Source organism: Sinohyriopsis cumingii, chromosome 12 (assembly GCF_028554795.1).
Source record: "Sinohyriopsis cumingii isolate HCF-2022 chromosome 12, ASM2855479v2, whole genome shotgun sequence".
Lineage (NCBI taxonomy): Eukaryota > Metazoa > Mollusca > Bivalvia > Unionida > Unionidae > Sinohyriopsis > Sinohyriopsis cumingii.
This window is the reverse complement of record NC_142972.1, coordinates 126,685,537-126,703,186: the sequence shown is the minus strand read 5'-3', so window position 1 is coordinate 126,703,186 and position 17,650 is coordinate 126,685,537. Positions and strand designations below refer to the sequence as shown.

The 17,650-nt window shown below is 31.6% G+C and overlaps 1 protein-coding gene across 1 annotated transcript in view; it reads right to left on the bottom strand.

The window, feature by feature from the left end:
• The window catches only part of LOC149787419 (PH domain leucine-rich repeat-containing protein phosphatase 2-like), a 92,280-nt gene that overhangs the window by 9,777 nt on the left and 64,853 nt on the right, over positions 1–17,650 (bottom strand). The window contains exons 8-14 of the mRNA XM_089978031.1: positions 17,042–17,102; positions 16,423–16,518; positions 7,116–7,274; positions 5,665–5,862; positions 4,810–4,972; positions 2,332–2,462; positions 1,104–1,238 (exon numbers count right to left, since the gene is read on the bottom strand). Coding sequence (XP_089834157.1) covers positions 1,104–1,238; positions 2,332–2,462; positions 4,810–4,972; positions 5,665–5,862; positions 7,116–7,274; positions 16,423–16,518; positions 17,042–17,102 — 943 coding nt within the window. The remainder of the gene's footprint in view (positions 1–1,103; positions 1,239–2,331; positions 2,463–4,809; positions 4,973–5,664; positions 5,863–7,115; positions 7,275–16,422; positions 16,519–17,041; positions 17,103–17,650) is intronic.

Sequence of the window (17,650 nt, the reverse complement as noted above, 5' to 3'; positions counted from 1 at the left end):
TTGATACATCACACTGTTACACTGTCTCCCTACACTACCAGAGTAAGAAGGAATGAAAGTTCATAAAAATTACAATATGAAAATTAGTAACACATTGTAAATCATAGTATTTCCTTGAGAACAAAGTGCTATGAAGATGATTGGCCAATTATAAAGATATAAAATACAACATTTCTGTTAAATTAAGCTAATCTAAGAAGTGCAAGAACCCCAACAAAGTCATAATTCGACAATGTGACCTACAAGTGAAGTGCAAAAGTCCCATGATGACTGCCAATATACAACAAGGGTAAAACAAATGGCAGACAGCTTAAATTTGATAAGGTAAAATGCAAATATCTAATTTATGTTCTGTATGTATGAAATAATTGTATTATATAAAGAAAAAAGTTGTGTGGTCTATTTATGAGTTGTCATGTGGTTTATTATCAGTGGAAATTATTCCCCAAAAGAAGGCTAGAATTTCAATTTAAAAAAATACTAATTTGATGGATATTCAGCTGTTGTTCCTTCTGTTCAAGGGAGGTAACTGTTACAAGTGCAGTTTTATCATTCATATCTTCAACACATTTATGAGGTAATAAATTCATTAGGTAATCAGAAAGTTATTAAAATACTTTTGTAAATTCAGTCACATTAGCATACATACAAAATGCAGTCATTAAGAATGTTTTATTGTATACAAGCATTTGGTATAACTACCATACATACTTGCTTATGAGTCCAACTGTAAACTGCACAGACCCAGATCTGTTGTTGCATAATGTGCTGGCATATCCACGTGTGTGCAATTTACTAGGAGTAATCAGTAGAGTAAACAAATAGACCAAAGATCAGGATTTTGTTGTTTGCATTTCAACTTGACTTACAAGCAAGTATATATGGTATGTTTGTATTGTCATTCCTAAAATTCATAAATATGTCATGCAAATTTGTCACAAAATTTAATCCTCACGAAAATGCTGTGATTATTTTACAGCTAAAGGTACTGACTTGTTCCTGATGCCTGATGTCTGAGTGTGATTATTTTACAGCTAAAGGTACTGACTTGTTCCTGATGCCTGATGTCTGAGTGTGATTATTTTACAGCTAAAGGTACTGACTTGTTCCTGATGCCTGATGTCTGAGACAGCCCACTTTTCCAAGGTTTGTCCAGATCATCAATGACTGCGGTTTGCAGGTCAAGAAGGGACCGATTTTGGCCCTTGATGTCCACTATACAGACCTTCTTCTTGGACCTGTCAATTAAAAACATATTTTCCAGCTTTTTATAGCTGCTTAATTGTCCCCTACTTTCTGGTTAACAAAAAACAAAAGACACATCATAGGAGTTTGCATATGTTTGTCCTTCTATTAGCCAATATCCTTCACACTCTTTTCAGTTATGTAACTTTTATGTCATAGACGATAAGGTGATGAAACTTTATACATGTATGCCTAAGTATCATTACCAGAGGGTGTGTTGAATACTATAAAAATTGTATTATCTTCAAGGTCAAGGTTAAAGATGAAAACTGTTAGTTTTTCTATCCATCAATCAGTTTTTTCTTTTGTGTCACTTTTCACCCATAAGAAATAAACTGATGAAACCTGATTTGTACACTTATGTTTCACTTTTAGTACTTGTTGCATACAACATTTTTGGTTCCTATCTTCAAGTTCATGGTCAAAGGTAAATATTTGATTTTTCCTCCATCATTCAGTTTTTTCCATCACATATATGTTTATACTCAAGGTATTTGGTGGGAGCATCTCCTTGTAAAACCTGAAATAAATTTCTTTCACATTTATTGATTTAAAAACTGTAATTATCTTTACAGCTATTAAACTTTATTTTAATGCAATAAGAGCCGTTATGGCACCCACCAACAACAATTCAAGCTTTGCCTTGACATACAGTATAATTATTTTCTCAGTGTCAATATTATTTTCTCAAGTGTCAATATTATTTTCTCAGTGTCAAAATATTATTTTCTCAGTGTCAATATTATTTTCTCAGTGTCAATATATGTTATAAACCTCTAAGAGAACTCATATTAATATATTATTCACATGTTGATTATTGACACATTTGAGCACCTGTAAAGACTGATTTGAACTTTCCCCCAATGGACAGTGTACTGTATTTCATATTACTGTGTCTGTCTGATGATAAACCCATTCTAGGCAATAAAGCACACACCCTTTCTTAACATTTTTTTAATTAAATATTGTATTTATGATATTCTTGTCTGATAATAAGCCCACCTTCTACTTTTTCAGGAGTATATTAGAGTCTTATAAAGAGAGAAAGTAAAACTCAATATAAAAAGCTTGACTGTAGTTACATACTTGATCCCTTTGAGTTCCTTGGTGTCCACCTGCATTTCTGGGTTGCCAGAGATGTCTAAGAGGTTGATCTGGGAAGACATCAAGTTAGTGACGGAGACATCAAAAAGGCGATTAGATCCCACATCAAGCACCTGAAATGTAAATGTCACTAACCTAGTGCTTGTATGGGTCAGAATTACAATCAGGATTATCTTATAGTCATTTAACATTACTTGAACTGAAACATTTACAACAGAGGTTCCATTGAACATTATATCTAACTTTGACATTTACTAGAGAGGTAACTTGAAATATTGAATCTAACTTGTGAACATTTACTAGATAGGTACCTTGGAATATTGTATCTAACTTGTGAACATTTACTAGGGAGGTACCTTGGAATATTGTATCTAACTTGTGAACATTTACTAGGGAGGTACCTTGGAATATTGTATCTAACTTGTGAACATTTACTAAAGTGGTACCTTGGAATATTGTATCTAACTTGTGAACATTTACTACAGAAGTTCCATAGAACATGATATTTAATTTGTGAACATTTTTTCTTAATTGCCTGTAAGGGGTTTAAGATTTGGAAATCTTTTGCATTTTCCCCTGACTGTGCCACATTCATACCAACCATTTGCATTATGATCTTCCAGCAAAGTGATGCTGGCAAAGTAGTTGTCAAAACAGATATGATAGTTGAAGCCATGCAGGTTGTTAGTCAGTTTTGTTGTAAGCAAGGCCATGCTCAGCAATGTTATTGTTATGCTGGTTACCTAGATACACATCAAAGCATGACTGGTTGCCTAGATACACATCAAAGCATGACTGGTTGCCTAGATACACATCAAAGTATGACTGGTTGCCTAGATACACATCAAAGCATGACTGGCAGGATGTCTGGGCATCACAAGGCATCCAGATTTGTATACATCATTATTGGTTTGCAGGCCTCTACCAGAGAAATTAAATGCATCCAGAGAACTTTATTGTAGTTTCATTGACAGATGCTTCTCTGGATAGACTGTAGTTAGTCATGAAATGTCTCACTGGTTTGTTTATTGATCATTCCAACATTGTATAACCTGGTTTAGGGGCTCATTTTCTATATCAGACTGGTCATGGGGCTCATTTTCTATATCAGACACATGAAAGTACAGGCTCAACTTTTGAAACCTGTTACATGTAACTACATTCTGAATGCCTGCATTGCCTGTAGACCAATACATATCTGTCTTAGACAAGTAATTGATGCCCATTTAAACACTAATGTTGCAATAGACTCTGATTTCCTCATTTGTTGTCTCCACCCACAGTGTGTCATCTACAACCTATTGCCTCATTTTCCTATTTGCAAAGTTTTAGTGTCTTGAAATATTTGCAAACATCACAGGTTTGAATAATAAAGTGAGACAATCATGCAGTGATGTTTTATTCATATCATATTCCTGTGGCAGTTTTGACCCTGTTGCATGTTCAAATTGTTTACTGTCATGTCAGTGAAATGGTGTGACCAAATGTGTGCCAGTATTGAATTGGATGGAGCAATGTCGAAATGTGCCTGTATTGAATTGGATGGAGCAATGTCCAAATGTGCCTGTATTGAATTGGATGGAGCAATGTCCAAATGTGCCTGTATTGAATTGGATGGAGCAATGTCCAAATGTGCCTGTATTGAATTGGATGGAGCAATGTCCAAATGTGCCTGTATTGAATTGGATGGAGCAGTGTCCAAATGTGCCTGTATTGAATTGGATGGAGCAATGTCCAAATGTGCCTGTATTGAATTGAATGGAGCAATGTCCAAATGTGCCTGTATTGAATTGGATGGATAATTTCCAAATGTGCCTGTATTGAATTGGATGAAGCAATGTCCAAATGTGCCATTATTGAATTGGATGGAGCACTGTCCAAATGTGCCTGTATTGAATTGGATGGAGCAATGTCCAAATGTGCCTGTATTGAATTGGATGGAGCAATGTCCAAATGTGCCTGTATTGAATTGGATGGAGCAATGTCCAAATGTGCCTGTATTGAATTGGATGGAGCAATGTCCAAATGTGCCATTATTGAATTGGATGGAGCACTGTCCAAATGTGCCTGTATTGAATTGGATGGAGCAATGTTCAAATGTGCCTGTATTGAATTGGATGGAGCAATGTCCAAATGTGTCTATATTGAATTGGATGGAGCAGTGTCCAAATGTGTCTATATGTGATGCATGGAGCACAGTGTTCAAATATGCCTGTATGTAAATCAGATGGAGACACTGAAAAGCACTTCTACTGAAATGCAACAAAGGCATCCATTAGTACTTGTGCAAGGTAATGGGTTAAACAGTGTTCAAATAGTTGTTTAAGATTGGAAGTGAATACACACATTGATGTCTGGATGTGCCATAGCACATAAGCTCTGTGCAGATATTAAAATTAGCAAAAATGAGCTAAATAAGTGAATAAACTAATTTTTAACAAGAGTTCTAAGAATGCCTACCTTGAGGTTTGTAGACTGCCTAAAATCAGGAAGTTCTTTCAGAAGATTGGCATTTGCTCTCAAGATCTGAAGTTTTGGATGGCGCCCAATACTCCGTGGCAAGTGACGCAGTTTATTGCCAGAAATATTCAGTTCCTGCAAGTTTTCTAATTTTCTAAAATCTCTGAAAATGAATCAAAGAATGTTAGTCCCATGAATTTTGTTGCACATTTAAAATGAAAAGTGAGCAACAAAAACAGGAAAAAATAATTTTAAACAAAAAGATTCTTTAAACATAGGTAAACCTCAGTGACTACAGTGTTACTTAAGCATACACTGTATTTTTTCTTTTTCTTTCTTTGTCTAAGATGGCATGAGCAAATGTGATGAAGAAACACAGAAAATAAGATAATTTTTTACAACTGTAATATGTTTCTAGGGATAGCGAAGCATATTACTTCTTCGTTTTGACAGAATTATCCAAAATTTACAAGGTAAAAGAAAAATACTTAAACTGAATAGAAAAATCTTTGCATTTGCCTCAGAATGCTATTTAAAGGGATTTTCCTGACAATGTGGTATTTGTTGTAAGTGAAACTGTCATTTAGTTAAACCATCCACTGTACAATTATGCCCTTTTGTTTGGTAAAATAGAAAATAGTATTTTTTTAAATAAATCCTAAATCTTTACTTCTGCATTTTAAAATTTTAAAATTTTGCTGCAGCTGTTTAGACACTTTTTAAAAATATTTAAAAAATCATTTTTCTTCCCATCTGATATATCTGGAAATTGACTAAATCTACTTTCTTTTGGATGGATTTTCACCCATCCATGACCCATAGATGTATGGATATGCCACAGAGTGTAGAGCATACCTGTCATGTATTTCTGTAATGTTATTGTGAGCCATGTGGAGCACCTTGAGCCGAGGAAAATCACATATCAATGGCACAGCCTCATCTGTCAGGTGATTTGCTGATATATACAACTCTGTTAGCTTGTTCTGGTAGACATTTTGTTGAGGTGGTGAAATTGTGACTAGATCATTATGCGTCAAGCACAAATATCGCAGTCTAAAAAAAAAGAAAATCAAAAGCACTCTCTGTTTGACAAAAGAAACAAATCTTGTTATTATATTGGATGAATACATTATCTTGTAAATACTGACATATCAATATTTATATGTATGTTCAACATACAAATACATTAGCCTGTAAATACTGACATATCAATATTTATATGTATATTCAACATACAAATACATTAGCCTGTAAATACTGACATATCAATATTTAAATGTATATTCAACATACAAATACATTAGCGTGTAAATACTGACATATCATTATTTAAATGTATATTCAACATACAAATACATTAGCCTGTAAATACTGACATATCAATATTTATATGTATATTCAACATACAAATACATTAGCCTGTAAATACTGACATATCAATATTTAAATGTATATTCAACATACAAATACATTAGCCTGTAAATACTGACATATCAATATTTAAATGTATATTCAACATACAAATACATTAGCCTGTAAATACTGACATATCAATATTTATATGTATATTCAACATACAAATACATTAGCCTGTAAATACTGACATATCATTATTTAAATGTATATTCAACATACAAATACATTAGCCTGTAAATACTGACATATCATTATTTAAATGTATATTCAACATACAAATACATTAGCTTGTAAATACTGACACATCAGTCTTTATATGTATATTTTCTTTATGCTCACTACTCAGCGTTGCAGAAAGAAACAGTTGGGACAGACTGAGAGCAACATTGAAAATTCCAACTAGTACTATGTATACAAATGATATAAGTATATGTATATAAATGATATAAGTGTATGTATATAAATGATATAAGTGTATGTATACAAATGATATAAGTATATGTATATAAATGATATAAGTGTATGTATATAAATGATATAAGTATATGTATATAAATGATATAAGTGTATGTATATAAATGATATAAGTGTATGTATATAAATGATATAAGTGTATGTATATAAATGATATAAGTATATGTATATAAATGATATAAGTATAAAGAAGAAATCTGGGGGTGTATATATAAATTAGGTATATTACTGTAAAGGTCTTGTGAAGATGAAATAACAGTGTTACAGATATCACGTCATATTTCTCTGTATATTCAACTATCTCTGTGAATAAAAATGATGGTGGTTGTGGTGGTAGTAGTGATGATGATGATGATGATGATGATAACATTAATTCTGGCTGAGGATGATGGTAGCGATGATTTATTCAGACATACTTTGGCATTTTTGTGAAGAATTCATCAGGAAGTGAAGAGAGCTGGTTGTGTTCCAGACTGATTTCCTCCAGTGTGGCACTACCGACATACTCTGGGAGTGACTTCAGGCAATTGTGATTTATATATAGCACCTTCAGTTTCTGAGCATCTGTTAACAGACTGAAATTATAAACATCAGAATGTGTTAGGTATCCATACATTGGACAAAACTGGTTTCATTTCTCCAATCCACTGTAAGAAAGCATTATATCCAAGGTCTGCATCTCCCACTTAATGTCCACTTTGGTTCTTCAAATGCAAAACAATACTTTCTCTAGAGGTCAGGGGTACATGCACCACCTTGTGTATGCAAAATAGTGCACATAGAGTGCAGTGATCTGGTCCCACACTGCCCAAACTTCATACTCAAACTATATATACTCAAGGCCATGCAGGAATCAGGAACCAAACAAATACAGAGGCCAGAATCTACATAAACACCAGTTATTGGTAAACATAATGTGGGAGGTACAAATGATTGGGATCTAGTGAACATTTTGAATAATGACCATTATGAAAATTAAAAACTTAAATATCATTTTAGCATTGGTCATTTGTAAATAATTCACACTTCATGAGACTTGAAGAAAACTATGATGAAGAAAACTCAAGCAAATTATAATTCAACTTGCAATCTTCTTGTACAAAATCTTCCAATTTTTTGATATCCATGTAAGGTAGGATCTTTTTGTTTCTTGACTGAAGCAGTTTGAATCATATTATGCAAAGTTTTGCATTAAAGCAATCTCTGATAGGGGTACTAATTTTCCTGGATTTCATGGTAACTACAAACAAAAAATTTCAAGATATGATTGATCTATATATGAAGACAAAAAGAACCCCTATCCCATAATATGAAGACAACAAGAACCCCTATCCCATAATATGAAGACAACAAGAATCCCTATCTTATAATATGAAGACAACAAGAACCCCTATCCCACCCATATCCCATAATATGAAGACAACAAGAACCCCTATCTTATAATATGAAGACAACAAGAACCCCTATCCCATAATATGAAGATAACAAGAACCCCTATCCCATAATATGAAGACAACAAGAACCCCTATCCCATTAGAGGTATCACCATGAATGTAAGTAATAACTTCAATTTTGTCAATTTTTACCAAACCACAAAATTGTTATCTACAAAGAAATTGAATTAACAGTTTATAGAGGTTCATTCTACTTCATATAACAATTCCTTTCAACACACATTTTGATGTTCTGATAATAAGCCCATGTCTGATGGAAAGTGCATCACACATATTTGAAAAATTTGAGAAAACCTTGTCAAATAACCAGAAAAATGCAATTTTTCAATGAGTTTATTTTGAAATCCCCTAATCTCATCATGGGAGAAAATGTAACATTTGAGACTGCAAAAGAGAATCAGAGAAGAAGGTGTAATGTTTAAGACTGCAAGAGAGAATCATGGGAGAATAAGTACTGTTTGAGACTGCAAAAGAGAATCATGGGAGAATATATACGGTTTGAGACTGTAAGAGAGAACCATGGAAGAATACAGTAATTACAGGTTGAGACTGCAAAAGACTGAAAGAGAAAACCATGGAAGAATACAGTAATTACTGGTTTAGACTGCAAGAGACTGTAAGAAAGAACCATGGAACAATACAGTAATTACTGGTTGAGACTGTAAGAGAGAACCATGGAAGAATACAGTAATTACTGGTTGAGACTGCAAGAGAGGATCATGGGAGAATAAGTACTGTTTGAGACTACAAGACAGGTTCATGGTGGAATAAAGTACTGTTTGAGACTGCAAAAGAGAATCATGGGAGAATATCTACATTGTGAGACTGTAAGAGAACCATGGAAGAATACAGTAATTACTGTTTGAGACTACAAGAGAGAATCGGTTGAGGAAATTTATTAAATATGTAAATCTTACATTGAGCCCATCACAAACATACAGGTTAAGATCTAGGCATGTAAGACTGAATATCACCTCTAAAAACTTTAATGACATCTTAAATATGGTCACTTTTAATATATGGTATTATCATAATTAGTTTTAAAATTATTTTGCAATTGAAGATAGCTTTGGTGAGTATATCTAATGTTCAGATATGTGAATTTTATGTACAAGATCTTTCAACTGATCACTTTTACTATTTGATTTAGATCTCATTCACAAACCTAATATAGGTATACACAAACCTAATATAGGTATACACAAACCTAATATAGGTATACACGAACCTAATATAGGTATACACTGAGCAAAGAAAGATTTGTAAGGTCACAAATAGTTATGATGCTACAATGCATCATAATGTGACCCCTAGTACCAGTAAATATTTTTATTACATACATGTTATATGGCTGATCTGATGATCAATACAGATGTTCAGTCTGTGATTTCGTATCACACACCTAAAATTCCTGTATCACACACCTAAAATTTCCATATCACACACCTAAAATTCCTGTATCACACTCCCTGCCTTGAACTACTCTTACAACTTGAAATATTTAATAATGTTGTTGTTGTAGGGTTTAAAGCCATTTTTCAGCACACGATAGGCTATACATGGCGGTCAGTATTAATGGTGGAGGAAGAACCCGGGAAAACCCCGGAAAGAACCACCGACCCACGAGAAGCTACTGGCAAGCTTTCTCACATACCCACATTGGCTGAATCCGAGACTTGAACCCACGCAGACAGAGGTGAGATGGCAGTGATCTGTAATGGAGAGCACTTTAGACCACTTGGCCACTCCAGGCCCCTATTTAATAATAGTCCAGTGATAAAATATTGGGCATGATTTATCACTCTACATTTTAAACTAATGTCAAGATACATTTGTAATTTTCAAAAATGCTATCATATTGGGTGAAAATGGCTGCTTTTACTGTGAGGGATAACGGGTTAATACCGTATGTAGTGATGAGGAATTTGTGTGCATTTCATGGTAAGACTTCTTATGAAATCAGCTGAGGTTGACAATGCTTTGGACAAAGCTTTATAGTGAGTTCTCACATGAAGTTGGTGTGGAAAGTGATGCCAAGAATGACTACAAACATTTTCAACATAAAGGCAGATGTATTACAGAGAGTAGCAGATGTTTGTCATGTAAATTTAGAATACTGTTACGATACTGTTGACAATTTTTTCATTACTGGGACACAAACAGGGAATTGTATATTAATTTACATTTTAAATCCTTGCGACTGTTCAAGTAGAAATTATTATGTAGGAAATGACAATAATGTTTAGAGTTTCTTTGTTACAAATATCAGAATGATTATTAAAAATGTAGTCTGCATGTTAGAAAGAGACTGAATCTTCACTTTTTTAAAAGTAGATGCTTAACTTATCATCTTTAAGTTCAATGCATCAGTAATTTCTTGTAATGAAAACAACAAACTTTGGAGTTAGAAAGTACTGTAAATTAGTGAGCTTTCTGTATAAATTGAATTTAATTACTGTTATTTGGTGAAATTTGCCCTGAAAACTGAATCAAGGTAGAGTGTGTGTATTCAGTAAGAAGGGGGTAAGAAAAAGGGTCACTTACTGGTCTAAAACCTATGTTCTATTTAAAAGTAAGAAAAAATCCATTTCCTGTGACTGTGGTTTAAATCCATTCATATGTCCCATCAAACTTTTGTTTTAAAAATTCCAAGCTAAAGAGTAAATCACCATATCAGCAATGCATACAGACCAATGAAACAACTGCACAGTATATATCTAGGCCTAGTCCCAGTTAACAGACCAATGAAACAACTGCACAGTACATATCTAGGCCTAGTCCCAGTTAACAGACCAATGAAACAACTGCACAGTACATATCTAGGCCTAGTTCCAGTTAACAGACCAATGAAACAACTGCACAGTATATATCTAGGCCTAGTCCCAGTTAACAGACCAATGAAACAACTGCACAGTATATATCTAGGCCTAGTCGCAGTTAACAGACCAATGAAACAACTGCACAGTATATACTCAGGCCAACATGTACATCACATGGGGATGTTTCAGAGGGTTGTACAATATCTTTACCAAAGTGCTAAATGCCTAATTCATTTTATTTTAAAGTATACATCAAAAAATTTAAATAAATGTGTGAATAAAAATTCTTCTTCTGAGTCAAGGGAAAGACATTGATTGATATGGCATAGGAGCATGTCTATTCCTGAGGGCCTCACCATATGTCTAATCCTGAGGGCCTCAACATATCTCTAATGTTGAGGGCCTCAAAATGCCTAATCCTGAGGGCCTCAATATATCAGACTCGTTCTTTAAAATTTTGTCTATAAAAATATTTAATTATAATGTAGTCAATAATCTTGCTTTAAGCATTTAATCTTGGTAAAATAATTTTTTAATTTTGTATTTTTGTATTATATGCTTTTGATGGTTTGTCAGGCACCTCTTGCAAAGTGTCCTTTCTGTCTCAATACCACTCTGCCTATCAGTTCCAGTCAGAACACGGATAAATGATGAAAGAGTGAACCCTTAAAAAACAAACTAAATATGTGACTGCAGAACATTTTATTTAAAAATTATTTGTAATATTACAGAAAACTTCAAAGCCCAGAAAACCAATGATTCCATGGGAAAATGACTGATTTTCCTAAATTATGAAGCAATGCAAACTTAAGTAACAGTTCATTAGAAAATTTCATGTGCCACAAAGAAACTGATGTTCCAAGTATCTCTTACTACTGTTTTTGAGGAAAATAAATATAATGTCTAAAATGGTCAATTACGAGTCCCATTAAAAAATAAAAAATAAAATCTAAAATGGTCAATTATGAGTCCCATTCCAAAATAAATAAGACTAAAATGGTCAATTAGGGGTCCATTCAAAAATAAATATTATGTCTAAGATGGTCAGTTAGGTGTCCCATTGAAAATTTAAAAAATTGTCTAAAATGTTCAATTAGGGGTCTCCTTCAAAAATAAATATAATGTCTAAAATGGTCAATTAGGGGTTCCATTCAAAAATAAATATTATATCTAAAATGGTCAATTAGGGGTTCCATTCAAAAATAAATATAATGTCTAAAATGGTCAATTAGGGGTTCCATTAAAAAATAAATATTATATCTTAAATGGTCAATTAGGGATCCATTAAAAATAAATATGTCTAAGATGGTCAATTAGGGGTCCCATTAAAAATTTAAAAAATTGTCTAAAATGGTCAATTAGGGGTCTCATTCAAAAATAAATATAATGTCTAAAATGGTCAATTAGGGGTTCCATTCAAAAATAAATACTATATCTAAAATGGTCAATTAGGGGTTCCATTCAAAAATAAATATTATGTCTAAAATGGTCAATTAGGGGTTCCATTCAAAAATAAATATTATGTCTAAAATGGTCAATTAGGGGTTCCATTCAAAAATAAATATAATGTCTAAAATGGTCAATTAGGGGTTCCATTCAAAAATAAATATTATATCTAAAATGGCCAATTAGGGGTTCCATTCAAAAATAAATATTATATCTAAAATGGTCAATTAGGGGTTCCATTCAAAAATAAATATTATGTCTAAAATGGTCAATTAGGGGTTCCATTCAAAAATAAATATAATGTCTAAAATGGTCAATTAGGGGTTCCATTCAAAAATAAATATTATATCTAAAATGGCCAATTAGGGGTTCCATTCAAAAATAAATATTATATCTAAAATGGTCAATTAGGGGTTCCATTCAAAAATAAATATTATGTCTAAAATGGTCAATTAGGGGTTCCATTCAAAAATAAATATTATGTCTAAAATGGTCAATTAGGGGTTCCATTCAAAAATAAATATAATGTCTAAAATGGTCAATTAGGGGTTCCATTCAAAAATAAATATTATATCTAAAATGGTCAATTAGGGGTTCCATTCAAAAATAAATATTATGTCTAAAATGGTCAATTAGGGGTTCCATTCAAAAATAAATATTATGTCTAAAATGGTCAATTAGGGGTTCCATTCAAAAATAAATATTATGTCTAAAATGGTCAATTAGGGGTTCCATTCAAAAATAAATATAATGTCTAAAATGGTCAATTAGGGGTTCCATTCAAAAATAAATATTATATCTAAAATGGCCAATTAGGGGTTCCATTCAAAAATAAATATTATATCTAAAATGGCCAATTAGGGGTTCCATTCAAAAATAAATATTATATTTAAAATGGTCAATTAGGGGTTCCATTCAAAAATAAATATAATGTCTAAAATGGTCAATTAGGGGTTCCATTCAAAAATAAATATTATATCTAAAATGGTCAATTAGGGGTTCCATTCAAAAATAAATATAATGTCTAAAATGGTCAATTAGGGGTTCCATTCAAAAATAAATATTATATCTAAAATGGTCAATTAGGGGTTCCATTCAAAAATAAATATTATGTCTAAAATGGTCAATTAGGGGTTCCATTCAAAAATAAATATTATGTCTAAAATGGTCAATTAGGGGTTCCATTCAAAAATAAATATAATGTCTAAAATGGTCAATTAGGGGTTCCATTCAAAAATAAATATTATATCTAAAATGGTCAATTAGGGGTTCCATTCAAAAATAAATATTATGTCTAAAATGGTCAATTAGGGGTTCCATTCAAAAATAAATATTATGTCTAAAATGGTCAATTAGGGGTTCCATTCAAAAATAAATATAATGTCTAAAATGGTCAATTAGGGGTTCCATTCAAAAATAAATATTATATCTAAAATGGTCAATTAGGGGTTCCATTCAAAAATAAATGTTATCTCTAAAATGGTCAATTAGGGGTTCCATTCAAAAATAAACATAATGTCTAAAATGGTCAATTAGGGGTTCCATTCAAAAATAAATATAATGTCTAAAATGGTCAATTAGGGGTTCCATTCAAAAATAAATATTATATCTTAAATGGTCAATTAGGGATCCATTAAAAATAAATATGTCTAAGATGGTCAATTAGGGGTCCCATTAAAAATTTAAAAAATTGTCTAAAATGGTCAATTAGGGGTCTCATTCAAAAATAAATATAATGTCTAAAATGGTCAATTAGGGGTTCCATTAAAAAATAAATACTATATCTAAAATGGTCAATTAGGGGTTCCATTCAAAAATAAATATTATGTCTAAAATGGTCAATTAGGGGTTCCATTCAAAAATAAATATTATGTCTAAAATGGTCAATTAGGGGTTCCATTCAAAAATAAATATAATGTCTAAAATGGTCAATTAGGGGTTCCATTCAAAAATAAATATTATATCTAAAATGGCCAATTAGGGGTTCCATTCAAAAATAAATATTATATCTAAAATGGTCAATTAGGGGTTCCATTCAAAAATAAATATTATGTCTAAAATGGTCAATTAGGGGTTCCATTCAAAAATAAATATAATGTCTAAAATGGTCAATTAGGGGTTCCATTCAAAAATAAATATTATATCTAAAATGGCCAATTAGGGGTTCCATTCAAAAATAAATATTATATCTAAAATGGTCAATTAGGGGTTCCATTCAAAAATAAATATTATGTCTAAAATGGTCAATTAGGGGTTCCATTCAAAAATAAATATATTGTCTAAAATGGTCAATTAGGGGTTCCATTCAAAAATAAATATTATGTCTAAAATGGTCAATTAGGGGTTCCATTCAAAAATAAATATTATGTCTAAAATGGTCAATTAGGGGTTCCATTCAAAAATAAATATTATATCTAAAATGGTCAATTAGGGGTTCCATTCAAAAATAAATATTATGTCTAAAATGGTCAATTAGGGGTTCCATTCAAAAATAAATATTATGTCTAAAATGGTCAATTAGGGGTTCCATTCAAAAATAAATATTATATCTAAAATGGTCAATTAGGGGTTCCATTCAAAAATAAATATTATGTCTAAAATGGTCAATTAGGGGTTCCATTCAAAAATAAATATTATGTCTAAAATGGTCAATTAGGGGTTCCATTCAAAAATAAATATAATGTCTAAAATGGTCAATTAGGGGTTCCATTCAAAAATAAATATTATATCTAAAATGGTCAATTAGGGGTTCCATTCAAAAATAAATATTATGTCTAAAATGGTCAATTAGGGGTTCCATTCAAAAATAAATATTATGTCTAAAATGGTCAATTAGGGGTTCCATTCAAAAATAAATATTATGTCTAAAATGGTCAATTAGGGGTTCCATTCAAAAATAAATATAATGTCTAAAATGGTCAATTAGGGGTTCCATTCAAAAATAAATATTATATCTAAAATGGCCAATTAGGGGTTCCATTCAAAAATAAATATTATATCTAAAATGGTCAATTAGGGGTTCCATTCAAAAATAAATATTATATTTAAAATGGTCAATTAGGGGTTCCATTCAAAAATAAATATAATGTCTAAAATGGTCAATTAGGGGTTCCATTCAAAAATAAATATTATATCTAAAATGGTCAATTAGGGGTTCCATTCAAAAATAAATATAATGTCTAAAATGGTCAATTAGGGGTTCCATTCAAAAATAAATATTATATCTAAAATGGTCAATTAGGGGTTCCATTCAAAAATAAATATTATGTCTAAAATGGTCAATTAGGGGTTCCATTCAAAAATAAATATTATGTCTAAAATGGTCAATTAGGGGTTCCATTCAAAAATAAATATAATGTCTAAAATGGTCAATTAGGGGTTCCATTCAAAAATAAATATTATATCTAAAATGGTCAATTAGGGGTTCCATTCAAAAATAAATATTATGTCTAAAATGGTCAATTAGGGGTTCCATTCAAAAATAAATATTATGTCTAAAATGGTCAATTAGGGGTTCCATTCAAAAATAAATATAATGTCTAAAATGGTCAATTAGGGGTTCCATTCAAAAATAAATATTATATCTAAAATGGTCAATTAGGGGTTCCATTCAAAAATAAATGTTATCTCTAAAATGGTCAATTAGGGGTTCCATTCAAAAATAAACATAATGTCTAAAATGGTCAATTAGGGGTTCCATTCAAAAATAAATATTATATCTAAAATGGTCAATTAGGGGTCCCATTCAAAAATAAATATAATATTTCAATAGGTCAATTAGGGTCACATTCAAAAGGAATTCAGTTCAAATGTATATGGTACACTCTTCTTGCAAACTGATGCTGGTCCATCGCATGGAGATCCATGCATTATGAACAATGCCTACTTTGAGGTTTGTAAACTGTCTTAAATCTGCAAGTTCTTTTGAGAAATCAAAAGTTAAACAGTTGTTTAGGTTACACTATTGTTTTTAAAAAACAAACAAAAATGCATTAGTTATGTACCGGTCGGGCAGTTCCATCAACTGATTATGACTAGCATTGAGATTGGTCATAAAGAAACAGTCACTGAGCCAGTTTGGTAACCCCAAAAGCTGGTTACTGAAAAATAAAAATAACATCAAAATGTTTTGAAACAATTTTTTAATCTCTTAGTGATCAATTCAAGTCTTCATGTTAATCTCCTAGTGAATAATTCAAGGCTTTATGATAATCTCTTAGTCATCAATTCCAGGCTTTATGTTAAACTCTTAGTGATCAATTCAAGACTTTATGTTAATTCTGCCATCACCAAAAACCAATTATGGTGCTATATAACATAGATTTTGCAAATAAAAAAGTTGAATTCTTTTCATATAATTGCCTGGCAGGACTACCTGAATGGCATCATCTCTTAAAAGCTGGTCTGAAATTTGTTTGCAAACAATACTGAATTTAGTGTTATTTACCTTGAATATGTGCTTTCATTTGATTGTTAGATACAAGTCACACAGTTCCACAGCAGTTCAAATAAATATGATACAATACAATTTTGGTTTGTATCTTTTCAGAATTACAATAAAATATATATTTTTTAACATCATCATGGAGATGAAAATATTTGTTGAGACTATGCTGAGCTTACAATGACAGATCCAACTCCAGCAACCATTCAGGTTTAGGGTTTACAGAAAAGTTGATAATATCTGAAAATAAAACACAAAGGAGTATGCTTATTAAAATACTATACTGTCATTGTGACTATTATTTCAAGTATTTCTACAGTTTTTGCTACATTGATATTATCATTGTGACTATTATTTCATGCATTTTACAGTTTATACTACATAGAAATAATCTGATCATACAGGCTGCAAGAAATATATATTTTCCCTTGGATGCCAATTGATTTGCCAGAAACATTCAGACATTCACAAGAAATATATATTTTCCCTTGCATGCCAATTGATATGCCAGAAATATGCAGCATTCACAAGAAATATATATTTTCCCTTGTGTGCCAGTTGATATGCCAGAAATATTCAGACATTCACAAGAAATATATATTTTCCCTTGCATGCCAATTGATATGCCAGAAATATGCAGCATTCACAAGAAATATATATTTTCCCTTGTGTGCCAATTGATATGCCAGAAATATTCAGACATTCACAAGAAATATATATTTTCCCTTGCATGCCAGTTGATATGCCAGAAATATTCAGACATTAACAAGAAATATATATTTTCCCTT